Below are 15,944 nucleotides of genomic sequence, written 5' to 3'. Positions count from 1 at the left end.
TCGTCCCGCTCGTTTGCGCGTTCAGATTGGGGGGACGGCTAATGCGCAGGTCGACGCGTCCGTCCGCCCGTCTAATCGTGTGGATTTTAACTCGTACTAAGTCGTAGTACGTGATATGCCGCCGAAAGGAACAGGTAACCAACGGACGGACCGACTGACGAACGGCCGGCCGGCTGCTGTGGCTTGTGGGAGCATGTAGAATGCTACGGCCGGCCAAAGCCAGGCGTCACCATTATCGGTGGCTGCTGCTACTGCAGTGGCCAGTGATCGGCACAATACATGCAGTGAGCCAGTGACAGAGATTCGGCGGCAATGAGCACCACTATAGAGGCTCGATCGGGACGGATCAATGTACTTTTGCGTATCTGCATACGTGTACGATCCATGCGAAATGGTCCCATCAGTACGTTAATTGCCATCTTAATGAAGGCGGACGGCAAGCGCATTCCAAATTTCCAATACTGCCCTATGCATTAAGGCTGCCACCATTGATAGGGAGCTTACTGCAATACACCAGCTAAGAACTGCTACTACTGCAGCAGAGTGCCAATCGCAGCGCTCCTCACATGACGCAGAACGATCAATACACCAGCTAAGAACTACTCCCTCCGTTCGGAATTACTTGTCGCAAAAATGGATGTATCTAGACGTATTTTAGTTCTAGATACATCCATTTCCGAGACAAGTAATTCTGAACGGAGGGAGTACTAGAAGAATTAACACAGAATCCCCATTACATTGGCCAGGCCAGCAAGCTACTCTAGGGCCGTAACCACGGCCAAGAAGAACCAAAGAACTCGAGCGGATTAACTGATTGGCTCCCTACGCGGCTATTCGAAGGATGGACAGATCGATACTGCTGGAAGAAGCTTGATCTAGCTGTAGATGGTGACGAGGCGGCGGAAACACCTGGTGCAGGAGTACTTGCGCTTGTTCTTGAGGCACAGCGGGAGGCACAGGATGCGCCGCTCGCTCTCCACGTCGGTCGCCACCACGGGGCCGCCACAGGACGGGCAAGCGCCGGGCGCCTTGGACGTGGCCAGCACCCGCTCCACCTTCGCCCCGACGATCATCTTCACCGCTCCGCCCACGCCCATTGTTGCCATCGATCGACGATCCCCTCGGTCGCAGGAAAGAAAGAAGAGGGTGATCGGAGTAGGGAAATGGGATTTTTTGCCTTGGAAAGTCTGTGGATTTTGAGTGGCCGGCGCCGGGGATGGCATGTGGCAGGCCCCGTATATAGCGGAGGGGACGAGGACGCAGGCGGGAAGCAGCCAAAGCAGCGGCAGGACCGGGCGCGCGGACCGCTGTTGCCTGCGGTTTTTACATTAAATGGTTTTTTTTAAGAATCTGTTGAGGTTTTTACATTAATTGTTTGGAAGGTCAAGTTTTATTCATCAAAAATCACATATATTGTGGGATACAAGAAGTGTTATGAGATTGGCCAAATCATACATGAGGTCCACGTCCCAATGAAAGAAAGTACTTGGTTAAACTGTGTGCTTCGTCCCAACAAAAATCAAAACTATGTGCGTCATAGTTGACAGCACGACCTTTGAAAATAAAATTACACTGAAAAGTACTCTTTTGTCGCTTTATCCTTGCCTCTAGTTTCTTTAACAACGTCAGCAACCACTTGCTTCGAATGTGAAGAGACGACAAAGTTCTGAAGATACAGGTTTTTACATGCTCGCGTACGTCTCGATGGGCGGCCCGCTGGTCGTGTACACGATCCACGGGCGGCAGGCTTGCTAGAGCGGTATGCCCATGTGTGGTTCTCCAGTTCCAGTGGAGGAGTACACGCTACCCTTGCATCACTTTGATTTTCTTTTAGCTGTAATAACTAATTAAATTTCTGCGTGTCTGCTATGGATCAGGGACGACACAGCAAAGTGTGCGCGTTTGTTTGTACATTTTATTTTATTTTTGTTCGCTATGGGCAATAATTCAAAGTTAGCAAAAAAAGGTGCAAAATATATGAACATTTGTTATCCTATTTTGTTCAAATACATGGACATAACATATACATAGTTTATATTTACCTCATAGCTATATATGCGAACATATTCCATTTGCTCTCTCCCTCTTGGCCATCATGTGCATCCGTCCTGTAAAAGTCCCCCACGTGTATGTTGAGCATGGTTTCTATTAGGGAAACGTTCCCTGCCGGGCAGACCGGCTGAAACTTTGGCTGGATGGGTGCTGATCGTTAGATTAGGCCTGATCGAAGGGACGCAAACCAAGCTCGGCTCCTTTGCACGCGTCCTTCTGGGGGCCCCACAAGAGAAAAACGGCGGCAACCTTATCCTTCCCTCATTCTCGGCCGCTCAATCTCTCCCTGACCTCTTTCTTCGTCTTTTTTCTCCACCACACATCAGGGGAAGTGAGGAACTGCGGCAGCGCGCTGGAGCGGCGGCACTGGGGAGCTGCGGCGGCAGCCGTGAGGTGGGGGAAGTGGGGTTGTTGTGAGCCTTGGCGGCCACCTCGCCACCCAGTGTCAGCGGCGACCGGCCGTGCTGGAGCGGTGGAGCCGTCATGTGACGAAGAAGGCATGCACGACCACGAAAAATACAGGGACCGGCATTTTCCATTTCTAGAAACGGCGAAGAAAAAGATACGACCGACGGCGAAAAATACTGCGATGGCACGGATGGCGAGCTACAACCGGCGGTGAAAATGTTGGAATCGACGACCTCCACTGTTGGAAATGGCCAAAAAAATGCTACGACGACACGCATGCTGAGCTACATCCGGCAAAGAAAAATGCTGGGACCGTCGACCTCCATTGCTGGAATTGATGTCGCGGTGTGCTGCGACGCCGCGCAACGGCAGCTTGCTGGGACCCATGCATTTTTCAATGGCGACGAAAATTGCTGGAACCATGTATCTTTTTTGCTGGAACCAGCATCTCAGCGTGCTGGAACCGGCATTTCCGGGAGCTACAAGGGATCGGCAGGCGCGGTAAGGATGCCGGAACTAGAGCCCTGTTTTGCTGCATCCGGCGAGCGAAATTGATGGAACCGGCAACTCCAGGAGCTACAACAGTGGCGGAGGGCGCGACAACGATGCTGGGACATGCGCCCTGGTTTCCTGCAACCGGCGAGAGGGGGGATGTGAGCCGTGATGCGACGGCGATGTGGATGCTGCATCTGCTCGACGGTCGGTGCGTCGACGGCGACGGCGACGGCGAGGATGAACCGGTCATTTTTTGCTGGATTGGCGGGCGGTGGTGACTACATCAACGTCGGCGGTGCGACAAGCTACGAAACACGCCCTATGTTTCAGCCGACGGTGGCAAGCTTGAAGCTATAGAACGCGGGTGCTGCCGGAGGGCGACTGACAACTACGCCAACGAATGCGGCCGTCGTGCCTCACGAGGAGCCCCCGATGTAGGACCTGCATGGTGACTAGCTGGCAAAGGGAAGGGATGCGTTGACTAGGCTGAGAAAGGAGAAGAGGGAAAATCAACGGTGTGGGATGGGGTGAATCGAACGGCTCGTAGGTTACCGGCGCAGGGTTTCTGCCAGTTGACCGGCGCCTATCAGTCACCTTTCTATTAGGGCATCTTCAAGGGAGACCCACAAACATAGTTTTTAAAACCGGCCTTGAACCGGTGAGCCCAAAGGTCCAGGTATTCACCGATTGGACCGTCGGTTCGTCCATATAGAGGATGGTTCGGTAGGTACAATTTTCTAACAGAATAAAGGTAAGTGGTGGATTTATTTGATGTGTACAACAACTAATCGTAGCCCAGTTAGTCATTGGGTCAGGTATAGCCGCTTCAGCTCGTAGGAAATACATTTCCCTTATACTAGCAAATATATTTTCCTTTTGCTCATCCTTTTAGCGGTTCAGCCGGTCTGGTTTATCATCCGGTTTTCCTCAAAACCGGGCGGTTCAACCGATTTTCACCAGTTCGATTGCAGAACGGTCCACAAAGCTTAGAAAACCGTTAAGCCTATCGGTTTGGGTTTTTCCCGGTCCGATTGGCTGTCCGGTCTGGTTTCTTAAACTATGCCCGCAAAGCATTGGTATATGTCTGGTTGAACATATTTATTCACTTTTGCAATCCAATAAGGACCCGTACGGTCCGCCAAGCAGTTCGGACATCTATTTTCCAGCAGAGTAAAGACAAAGTGGGGAAGATATACCGGAGTCCGGACATTCATTTGACCAACCAAAAGCCTTTGGATGGTCCTCCTCTATTTTCTTTCTTCACATGTATGGTCCCCCTCTCCTCAGCGGCGGAGCTAGTTCGGTCGGAGAGCCGGGGCAAAGTACACTACGCTCTAGTCTGTTAGTTGGTGGCCCCTAAAAATGATGGTTAGCTATATATTTATAGCTGTTGTTCAAGCTAGATTCCATGGAAGAGCCCGGGCAGCCGCCCCGGCTAGCCGGGAGGTGGTTTAATCACTGCCTCTCCTCTCTCTCCTTCCAACCGAACACCACACCACAAATAGCCACCACATGTATGGTTCTCACCTACTTTTTCTCCTCCCAACTGGATACTTTGTGCTTAGCATTGGATGTATCACTTCGTCATCATGTCTGCGGACCACATCCACACACAAAACAAACATATACCTGTTATATTTGCGGGTCGGCGTTGGAGAAGCCCTTAGCACCGTGATTAATTGATGGTCACGTCCTTCCCTCCCTATCTCCCGTCCATCAATGTGAGTGACCCAAATATTTCTATGGCCATATCGACCCACGATAAGGGAGCCAGCCCACCAAGAGTGACCAACACATGGGTCTGGGTGTGGGCTGTCGAAAATTAGCACAGGGGAAAGCAACGAGCCAACCATCCAGGCTTGGATCAGAATGGCATAGCATGACAGCTTCCTCCTTTCCCTACCCTCCTCTATCTCATGTACTTCCTCCTTCCTCCTTCCCCAATCTCTGTAGCTGAGCTTAATCTCCATGTAATGGAGTTATTCGAGTGATTCGTGAGTGGGTACCTAACATCGTGGCATCAGAGCCGCCCTCCACCTTTCCGATTGTCTCAAATCCGCTCGAGTTCCTCCTATTTCTACCCATTTTTTGTTCGTCATTTTCTTCCATCACCATGCATCCGGAGTTGAAGGCCTATCTAGACGGCTACTATGTGCGGACCCTGGTGCACTACGACGCCATGGACATGCAGTTCACGCTGATATCCAAGATCCTCTCGAGCGTCTTGACCCCGCAGTCGGCGTGTCCCATGGCACGACGCCAGATGGCGGCCTCATCGACGACACCCTTGTTTACCACGGTCATTCCCGATGCCCTCCCAACCACCACCCAGGCCCGGGAGGTCACTGTGATCACCCACGACACATCCCCAATCTGCACCGAGATGGCACCCTCCACCCGTTCGATGGGGAGATTGACCTAGGTTGACGCCGTCACCAGCGTCGATGACATGCACTACACCACCACCACCGTCCACTCCAAGTTCGTGGTCGATCCCATCCATCAGGAAGTCGAGCAGCTCACGATGGCACCTTCCATCGGCAGCAACACCACTACTACTAAGGTTATTTCCTCTGTGGTAGTCATCTCCGACATCTCAGCCTCCCTAGCGATGACCTAGGAGGTCCTCGAGGTACTCTATGTTGCGCTTCTTGACTCCGTCAACCAGATGCCCATGACACGTTCGGCTGATTGTGCCAACCAAGCAGTGCTGCACCGTCGTTCATGTCTCCAATGACAACGACGCCACAACTTCCAGTAGCCACAGTGGCATTTATCAGCGACCCTAATCAGCCTATTATGGGTGGTGTTTCTATCCTGGGGGTGCCCCTAGCCATCGAGTGCATACCCCTGGTACCTCAAATCCCTCCCATGAGCTCAATAATCAACTAATTGCAGTTGTCTATGAATCATGATCCGCACAACTTGATGCCCACAGAGTGGGCGCTCTTCTGCTTCCCCGACACACCTATACCCTCACTGATGTCAAAGGCTTTTCCTCATGTTAGGCACAAGGTGCTGATGCTATGGCCAATGGAGTGGCCATCATTTTGGATTAATTGGGTAAAGGGAAACGAGGTACAACCCATCCATTGGCCATGGTTTCTAGGAAAGTCCATCGAGCATCCATTGCTAATTGTGCAAGTGCATGGCATTGGATTGAATAATAGCTCCATTCCTAAGAAACTTTTTCATATTGGAGATCTTGGAGTTCTTTTGTCTTCTCCTTGTTCTTCCTCTCATATTCCTCCATAGCTTTCATTGATTTGGTGGGATTTGAGAGTGATGGACTTGAGAACTTCGTGTGTTCTTGCCATTACATTAGCTGCATCGGTTTGAGTTCTCTACCATGATATGTGGAAGTGCAAGTTTAGAAGCTTATTACTCTTGGTATTTGGGCACCCTAGAGCTTGTGCCTCTTGGGTACTTGGGCGCCCTAGATGGTTGGTGGTGTCGCAGAGCTCAATCAATCTGGTGTGAAGCTTCGGGCAAGCTTTGGGGTCTCCAATTAAGTTGTGGTAGGGGCAACACCGGGGCGCCCCAACCCTAGCCGCCACAGGCCGCAACCACCACAACCACGCCACCATCGCTGGTGGCGGCGAAGGCGGCGCCTCAAAGTAGGTGACGTGATCCCCTCCAATTCCAAGGCAGTTCAACGCGTGCTTCGGCCCTCCCAGATCCCATCTCCGCTGAAGCTCGCTCTTCACGCGTGTGGGCTGGTCTTCCCACCGGTGGTCGGTTGGATCTGCGTTGCTCCGACGCTCACACGCCCCAGCCTCCCCCCTCGCTGCATCAACCATGGTGGCCGCCGTGTCATGCACAAGGACGACAGGTCTTGCATGTGCTAGTGTGGGATGGCCCTGCTGGAGGAAGAGGAGGCAGTCGGCATGATGGAGGCCGGGCCGGAGCTGCGTATGGGGATCTTGATCACTGCTTGATCTGGATGTCCCATCAAAGCTGGCGCCGGATGGGCCGTAGTCGTCATGTCCGCAATGATAGATCTATGTGACACTGGTTTACGATTGTGGACCTTCTGCGGATTGCGTCGTCCATCGAAAGGTCTTTGTGAGGGTCCTCTCCCTAGATTAGTGGTTGTCTTCGGCACGGAGTCACTACAAAAAAATACACTTCCATGATGATACGTGTTTGTCATAGTAGGTCGCATTTTCTGTCATGCATGTACATCCATGACAAATTTATGACAAAATCAAGATAGTCATACCTATGCTGCCGTAGAAGTGTTCCATGACATTACCAAAATTATCATCATGGAAGTGTCCACTTCCATGATGATAAATCGCACGTCACAGAAGTGTTTTGGTCAAGGGTGACTGACACGTGGCATCCACCATAATGGAACGCCGTTAAGCTATCGGGTCGGGTTTTGGATCCGATAACCCATTAACAACCCCGACCAATGGGGATTTTCCACATGTAAAATCATCATTGCCTGGAGGAAACACATGTCGGTTATCGTTGGGACAGATGTCAACCACTCATTGGACGGAAGGCACCTATGATATGTCGACACGTGGCACGACCCAACAGAGGCCCATTCCTGTGAAAAGGCCGGCCCGTTTGACTTGGTGAAAAGCTGGCGGGCCGGCCCATGGAAAGCCTGTTAACGGCCTGTTCGAATATAGCCCATTTACAGCCCGCTAACCCAAGGCCCGTTACGCCCTATCCGAATTAGGCCCAGTAGCGTCATCTGGGCCATCCAATATGATTCCAGCCCGTTTTCACTTCTGGCCCATGTATGGCCCATGACGTCTTTCGGCCCATATGAGGCCCTATGTAACCCTTGGCCTACTAACGGCCAGTGGTGAAACTGGCCCGTAATGAATAGTGTATCACTTTACACCCATTAACGGCCCGTGGTGAAACTGGCCCGTAATGAACAGTGTATCACTTTATACCCATTAACGGCCCGTTATTCCGTTGGGCCGTTTCCAGCCCATGTTATCTTTCGGCCTTCCCAAAGCCCATTTATTCTTGGGCTCATTTCCAGCATTCGTTTACTTATGGCCCGTTACTGTCATTTTCTGCTTGTGGGCCAAATTCAGCCCGTGGTTACAGTCGGCCCGTTTGTGGTCCGTTAATACGTTGGGCCGATTTCATAGCGTCATCAAATACGGCCTATTAACGATGGCCCGCTATGGTCGGCCCATGAATGGCGATTCCAACTCTAGCCCATTTACAGCCATAATGCGGTCTGTTTGGCCCATGTTTGGCCAATCGATTATATGGCCCGTATAAGACCCATTGATAATACGACCCACAGAAGGCCCATTGTTTCTACGGCCAGTAGAAGGTCCATTGTTTCTACGGCCCGTAGAAGGCCCACTGTTTCTACGGCCAATAGGAGGCCCAGTGTCACTACAGTAAATATTAGCCCATGGTTATTGTGGCCTAGTTTTAAAAAATAGGTTATTGCAGCCACTAGCTAACCGCGGAAAAAAACCTGCAATGACTACAAGCAAACAAATAAACAAGACAACAAGGAAATAAATAAGCAAGCAACTAACGCTAGGCTATCACGGCTATTGCACATATTACATCCACTAGGCATCAAAGTTCGCCACCAGTGCAAATATAGGGAACAAAGCAGCATATCATATACACTAGTTGTCAAAGTTGGCAACCAGCGCAAATAAACGCCGCAACAAAGCAAATCCAGAACTGAAACCACTTCAGAAGATCTCAAGAAACAATATCCTGGGTACCCATAATGCTGGCAAGATGCTTAGCAATCTTATTAACTTTCTCTTGTTTGGCGCTTAAATCCTCCAGCGCTTGCTGTTGCACCAGAAAATATGCATCGGAATTCTGCAGGGACTTCCTCAGTCCTTCAGCTTCCTGTCGCAACACATCTGATCGATGTCTTTCAACTTGAAGTTGAGACTCAAGAAGACGAACTGATTCAGGCAGCGAGTTCGAAGAGCTTGTGCCAGCAGTAGTGGCCAGTAACTCGAGCACTACATCATGACAGGACTTTTGGGTTCCCTCACTGTCGTCAAGATAGTTTTTATCAGCTTTCTTGGAGACCAACAGGGATGTCTCACTATCTTGAACCTTATCTGCATTACTTCCTTTACCATTGGATAACGCGGTACTGTTCTCCAATATTTTGTCCGCATTCTAAAAGAGAAACAAGCAGACACGTCACATGTTAACCATGTTGTATATGAAACTCATTTTGGTAAATGAGTTCAGTAGTAAAGTGGACATGATAACAACATGAAACAAACATATATCTATGTACCATGGTCACTTTATGGTCTATATCATTCTAGTTTTTTTGTCAAATCAAGATAGAGACACAATTCAAATAATATTTGTTCAAGACAAAGCAGAATAGACAGAATATAAGTGTGGGTAACTATAGAGCAATAACAACACACTACAACGGGAACCCCCCTTTAGCAACGCATCGTTGCGTTGCCTAATGTCCATATATGTGTTGCTAAGGTCTACACCAACGCATTAGTATCCGTTGCCGTTGGTGGCGTTGGAAGGATCTACAACAACACATATAGTTGCGTTGGTATTCAGCATGTAAAAGCGTTGCACGATAGCAACATATACATCTACAGCAAAACAACACTTTGTATACGTTGCTGATTACCCTACACAAACCAATTTTCACATTACAAACCAGTGCAGCACGTCCATGCATCTGTGCAGAGCTTGAACAATTACTGGCATTTTATATATTACGAATAACGAAGTAAGGAGCAACAATCCACTAAACAGAAAGATTTTATATATTTAATCAAATCGGTTTGCATTACATGGAACACAATCTGATAAAGATATTACATGATCTCCTATTTATTAACCATGAAACTGGCATTGTATAACGTAAATGTAAAACTATCTTGTAGTAGCCCCATTCTCGACCTTTCTATCAACAACTTAGCCATGCATCATCTTCATCTTCAACGTCCTTCCTGCTGGATGACAAGCTTCTCTACGAACTTCCTGTGAATGCCTTCTATGACATTGTTATAGGATGAATTACTGCCACCCTGCCCATGGTTCGGTACTAGAACTGACTGGCAATGCGCCACTGCAACAGATGAAATAAACAAAATGAAAATTCAGCATGAGGAGATGGAAGCCACATGTAATGCTTAAATATTCTGGGATTGATCATTTATCGAAGGAAAGCTCACATCAGTTCAATGTATTGTAAATGACCAAGAAAAATTCTTGTCATTCCTTATTCCTAGCAGATGCTTGATTTAATTGTAACAAGAATGTATAACTGTGAACTAGGCATGCCACTCTGTTACGCACTCCTAAATTTTTTACCTCAATCTTTTTCTTTTCTTTTGCCATATGTCGCAAGCCAAAATTACATTAGGACCATATATCTAATATATAGAAATGCATGTCATAATGAACATGGTCCCTCTTAGTACAAAAATAGAATTCTCATCCTAAGATCAAAGATTACTCACGTTAAGGCATCTTGATGACAGTATACACAAATATTGTAAATTGTATACTGCGATAGGGTAATTGCAACTTTAACATAGCCACACACGCTGTTATTTTTTTGTCCAGCCAACTAAATAAAGAAGAGTAACTTCAATTAACCTTAGAAAAAGAATACTTGAACTAAGATAATGGAAACTAATTGTGTCATATAACTTACATTCAGGTGTGCATTTTGTTCCACAAAGCTGCTGCAGACCAACAAAAATCCTTTTGGAAACATCCTATATGGGTAGTTGGGAATATAGTTAGTGGAGATAATTTAACAAACTTGGTTTCTCTGTATTTTGTCACCAGTTCCTCAAGGAAAGTCTAAAGCAACCCATATTCTGGTATCCTGTGATAAGTTCAGCAGAAGTGTCAGATAATAAACACTCAAGGTAGAGTTTCTATCTAAAGTGTTTCCTGTATTATAAGCACCTTTCAAAAAAGGTTAAATCGGAAATGCAAAATGGAGCTTGAACTCTAGGTAGCTCTTTATCTGAAACATCCATGTGCAAAAGGATTGTTGAAATCACCATATTTGAGGGGCTAGTGTTTATCTTGTGTGGCATTGTAGCTTTTCATCTCTTAACTTTCTATCTAGAAATCTTTACCAGTAATCTATGTTTTGTATGATATTTGTTTCTACCTTTCAATGAACTTTTTCTTCTAAGTTTACAGTTCAACATCGAACTCACTACCTATAGGGCAATACTCTGAGCAATAAAAATAAATAGTTCATAATTTTTGACGTGACGAGTTTCGTTTTAAGAACTATATATATCAGGAAATAACTAATATTTTTTTTGCAGGGGAGGAAATAACTAATCTGGTGTTCTTGTAAATCTTAAACTATGGCCTGCTATCTTACTTATATTAACATTGTAACTGTTCACACTGTTCACATTACATTTAAGTTCTATATGATTTAGATAAAAAATAAGCTAAACATCCCCCACAACAAAAAAAGTAGCCATATTGTCATATATAATGAAGGGAATTATAAAGTTTTGTCTGCCGCTTGAGCAGACTATTCTTTATTTATTAGGAAAAACTGGTCCAGAGTCTAAAATAGATGCCATACAGTATAAGAAATAAGATCAGGGTTGCAACATATTGGGTTTCAGTCAAAAAAACATACTGGGTTCTATAGAGATCAGTCTAAACGGACTAGCTTGACTCATCCTCATATCCCGACAAACTGTTCTCAGATGGAGTATATTGAAGCATGTACATTAGCATATTGAAGTATGGTTTGAAAGAACATGGAAAAGCATTAACACTACTATGTAGTGAACGCTCCACGAAAGTTTCAAGCACAACATACCTTGCATTGATGCATTGGCGGGAATTAAAGCATTACTCTGGTCCTCTGCAAGAACACGTCTTTGACAGCAAGCTAGAGGCCAACACTTGTAACTACACCGGACTAATCATACTCAGCCCTTCCTTTAACCTAGCACCAAGTGTTTCCTTCCCACCCACGTGTGCCCCGCCCTCGATTGTACTCACCCCCAGTACAACGGCCACCCTTTCCCCTCTAGACGAATTGCTTCCAGCAGACAACACACCACCAGTGATCTAATATTCTGATACTAGCACTTTAAATCATCCGCCTCTCCACTTGAAAACACCGTGGGCAGATCATTACCTGAAAGATATAGCCATCTCATCGGTTATGTTTTCTAGGGGACTAATGAAAAACGACAAGCCACATAAAAATAATCATACATTGAAATTAATTAACAAGGGAAAACGGTGAGCTGTACATATAATGAACATTGTTGTATATATATTATATAATAAGATGCATAGACATGAACGATGCATACACACCGTGTTTCGCATTGTCATGGTTTCAATTAGAGTCATACATGGTGGCAGCACTACATGAGAAGGATAGAGGTACACAAGTAAGCGCTCAGTGATACAATCTCAAAGGCAGGAAGGGAAAGAGACAAACCATGTGATGTTAGGCATCCTCTGATTTACGGAGTGTAGGGACATTGATGCCGGTGCAAGCCAGTGCCCGCGTGGATTGTCATCACGATGGCCGGCAAAGAATACGGCCTGGCCTGCCACAGAAAGAACCAAATAGTGTAAGAGAAGAGCGGGTCAGAGGAGGAGTGGCTTGCTGAACCGTGAGCGGCGTCGGAGTCGAGATTGCTGAGGCGGAGCAGCACCACCAAGGCCGAGCCGGGAGCGGCGCGTGCGGAGACGTGGCGCGGTGCAGTAGGTCGACAAACTAGAGGAGGCGCGGGGTAGTAGATCGACAAGACAGAGGAGGCGTGGGGCGTTGGCGACCTGTGGTAACTAGGGTTGCGGCGGGCCGCATGTGGGCGCGGAGGAAGTCGCCATGGCGAGGGATCGGGGAAGGGTAGTGAGGGGTAGCTGCTCCTGTAAGCGGCGTCGCAGCAAGCGCCGGAGCTTGGCAGAATCACTGGTGGTAGCGGCGGCGTTGTGGTCACTAAGAGAAGAGATTTGGCTTGGTCGCGTACTCCTTGGATGGAGGAGGCAGAGGTAATGTGTAGATTTTTTTCTGTGGATAATGTGAAGGTGGGTACGGGGAGGTTAGAAAATCATGGGAGGTGGGAGGTGGGACGTTGAACCAAACAACACATAGGTATGTTTCATTAGTAGGCATGTGTTGTTATAGGGGTGTTTTTGTTGTAGTGACACTTGTAATGTGCATGACATGAGAACATAACTGTTTATTCAATTGAAACTGAAATCAACATAGAACAGGTTACAACAGCAAACCAGTTAAAGAAACAGGTTTAAAACATACCTGTTGCGCCATTGGAGTTTCAATTCCATCCTTCAAATTTGAAAATAGTTGGTATGAGTAAATACAGTCATGCAAGAGCAAAGGAGTATGAACCATAGCTACAGAACCTGACCTGAGAACAAATCTTCTTCTCCTTTAAGCGTTGAGTTGGGATTCGGAGTGGTGGCCCTCGTGCTTTGGGCACTGCAGTTCCCTTACTAACTGCTCGTGTTTGGGTGCTTTATGGTGGAGACGGTGTTGTGTCAACTGGAACTAGGTTACTATCTGCCGGGGTTGGGGTTAGAAGGGGTGTAGCTAGTTCTCTGTCCAACTGGGTGGGGTACAATCTGCGAGAGTCTGGGTTATGTGTGGTGGATCTGGTCCTTGGGCAAGTCCAACCGTGGTTCTATCTGCATCAACTGGTAGCACTATCTTTTCTGAAGACCGTGTTGTTACTCCCTTAGATACTGCCATCACGCTCTCCAATTCAAATGGCTGATAAACAAGAAAAGTAATTGAAATTATAGACATTGTATGATAGACAGGTGCAATAGATAGTGGGGAATAAAAGAGGGCATGAAATAATTCATATTTATGTTGTCTAACCAAACATGATAGCATGACACAATTTCACATATATGATGGCTAACTAAACAGGATAGCATGGCACAATTTCACATTATGATGGCTAACTAAAAAAGATGGAAAGACATAGTTCAAAATATGAGACTATGTAAACAGGATGACATGACATAACTATATAATGTGTTTATTAAATAGGTTGTCATGCCATAATTCACATACATTCACAAATAGAATGCCATAATTCAAAATATGATGACTGTAACACTAAACAGGATGAGATGATATAACTATATGATGTCTTTATTAAATGGGTTGCCATGCCATAATTCAGTTAGATGATGTGTATGTACTATGTAAACATGATGGCATGATATAATTCAAATATATGATTTATATAGTAAGCAAGTAAGCAGATGGCAATCCATATATGATGTAAAAACTAAGCAATGCAAGACAACATGCATGACATGGGTAATATAACCCTGCCAAGTTTGAGCATACACCTAAGGGGGAAAATAGGACTGGTCATGAGTCTCTGAATCCTCCTCTGAGGAGCTGTCTGTAACCAGCAAGATGTCTGCTTCAACAGGTAGCATTGTCTGCTCTGAATACCTTGTTTTCACTCCAGATACTTCCATCACCGCTTCAAATGGCTGATGCACAGGAAGAGTAGTTGAATATACAAACGTTGTCGACAAATGGAACACGTAATACAAAAAAATGATAGCATGATATAATTCACATACATGATGATTGGCTAAACAGCATTGCACTGCATAATTCACATATATAATGCCTTTGCAACAAGATAGCATTGTATAATTCACATATATAATGTCTTGCAACAAGATGGCAATGCATAATTCACATATATGGTAATTAGACACTGAACAGGTGGCATTCACACAAAGCATGTCTAAACTAATCAAATGACATAGCAATGCGAGACACCATACGCACGATATGAGCAACATAACCCTGCCAAGTTAGAGCATACACCTCGGGGGGGGGGGATAGGACTGGTCATCTGTCTCTGAATCCTCCTCTGAGGAGCTATCCGTAACCAGCGAGATATGCGCTTCGTCAGATAGCATAGTCTGCTCTGAAGACCTTGTTTTCACTCCAGAATTTGCCATCACTGTGTCAAATGGCTGATGCACACGAAGAGCAGTTGAATGTAATAACATTGTTGACAAATGTAATATGTAACGAAAAAAAGGATGGCCTGATATAATTTACATATAAGATGACTGGCTAAGCAGGATGGCATTGCAAAATTCACATATATGATGCCTGGCTAAACAAGATGGCGTTGCATAATTCACATAAACGATGAATAAACTAAACAGATGGCATTCGCACAAAGGATGTCTAAACTAAGCAGATGACATATTTGATGTATAAAGTAAGCAATGCAAGACACCATATGCATGATATAACCAACATCAGCATGCCAAGTTAGAGCGAAGACCTCAGGGGGTAAATAGGAGTTGTCTTCTCCTTCTGAATCCCCCTCAGAACAGATATCTTCCTCTCGATTACAATCCGAAATGCGTGGAGGGGGGCTGCCTTTGCGCCTACCATGGAGCGACGTCTGCATGAAATTTTATTGCCACGCAAGGCTCGTCTCTTTTGCTCTACATGTTCAGTTCCATTGTTTACAATAACTGTCATGCATAGGAATAAAACATAGTGAGATTATGTAAGGAGTGCATGCAGAAATCCAGAGTGATGGTAGCAACCTGTGGATAGACCCAAAACCAATAATAGCAGGCAGATAATGGCTTCAGTTAAAAAATACAGATAATGGCTTCTTTACTGTTTGTTTCCCACCCAACATGAAACTCATAGTAGACACCGGAGATTAACCAGATAGTAGATAGATACTATTGATAGCGGCCCCGATATGTACCCCACAACCATTTAAAAACTCAAGTTTGACCATTAGTTTGGAGCTGACTCAGAGTCTAATCGGTGAACAGGACGATAAAGTAGCATGTAATATTAAGCGATGCATAACGTAAGCAGACACGAAAGAGTGCGACCTCTCTTGCGGACCCGTGTAGTCCTCGAGGTCATCTGCTCGGTTGATGATGGTAGTGCGGTTTTCATGGCTGCCAGCGGCGGGGAAGAAGATCTGAGGCGGCGAAAGACA

The 15,944-nt window shown here is 46.3% G+C and overlaps 1 protein-coding gene across 1 annotated transcript; it reads right to left on the bottom strand.

The window, feature by feature from the left end:
• Positions 1-435: 435 nt before the first annotated feature.
• Positions 436-1,206, bottom strand: LOC123185953 (uncharacterized). Its single transcript, XM_044597758.1, has one exon. It carries the CDS (start codon positions 1,104-1,106, stop codon positions 876-878), a length of 231 nt encoding a protein of 76 aa, XP_044453693.1. The 5' UTR covers positions 1,107-1,206; the 3' UTR covers positions 436-875.
• Positions 1,207-15,944: the final 14,738 nt, after the last annotated feature.

This window comes from Triticum aestivum, chromosome 2A (genome assembly GCF_018294505.1).
Source record: "Triticum aestivum cultivar Chinese Spring chromosome 2A, IWGSC CS RefSeq v2.1, whole genome shotgun sequence".
Classification (NCBI taxonomy): domain Eukaryota; kingdom Viridiplantae; phylum Streptophyta; class Magnoliopsida; order Poales; family Poaceae; genus Triticum; species Triticum aestivum.
The sequence above is the reverse complement of the archived record's forward strand: the minus strand, read 5'-3'. Positions and strand labels throughout refer to the sequence as shown.

Coding starts and splice junctions, on each gene's coding strand:
- LOC123185953 (XM_044597758.1), bottom strand. CDS start 1,106: ATGGCAACAATGGGCGTGGGCGGAGCGGTGAAGATGATCGTCGGGGCG.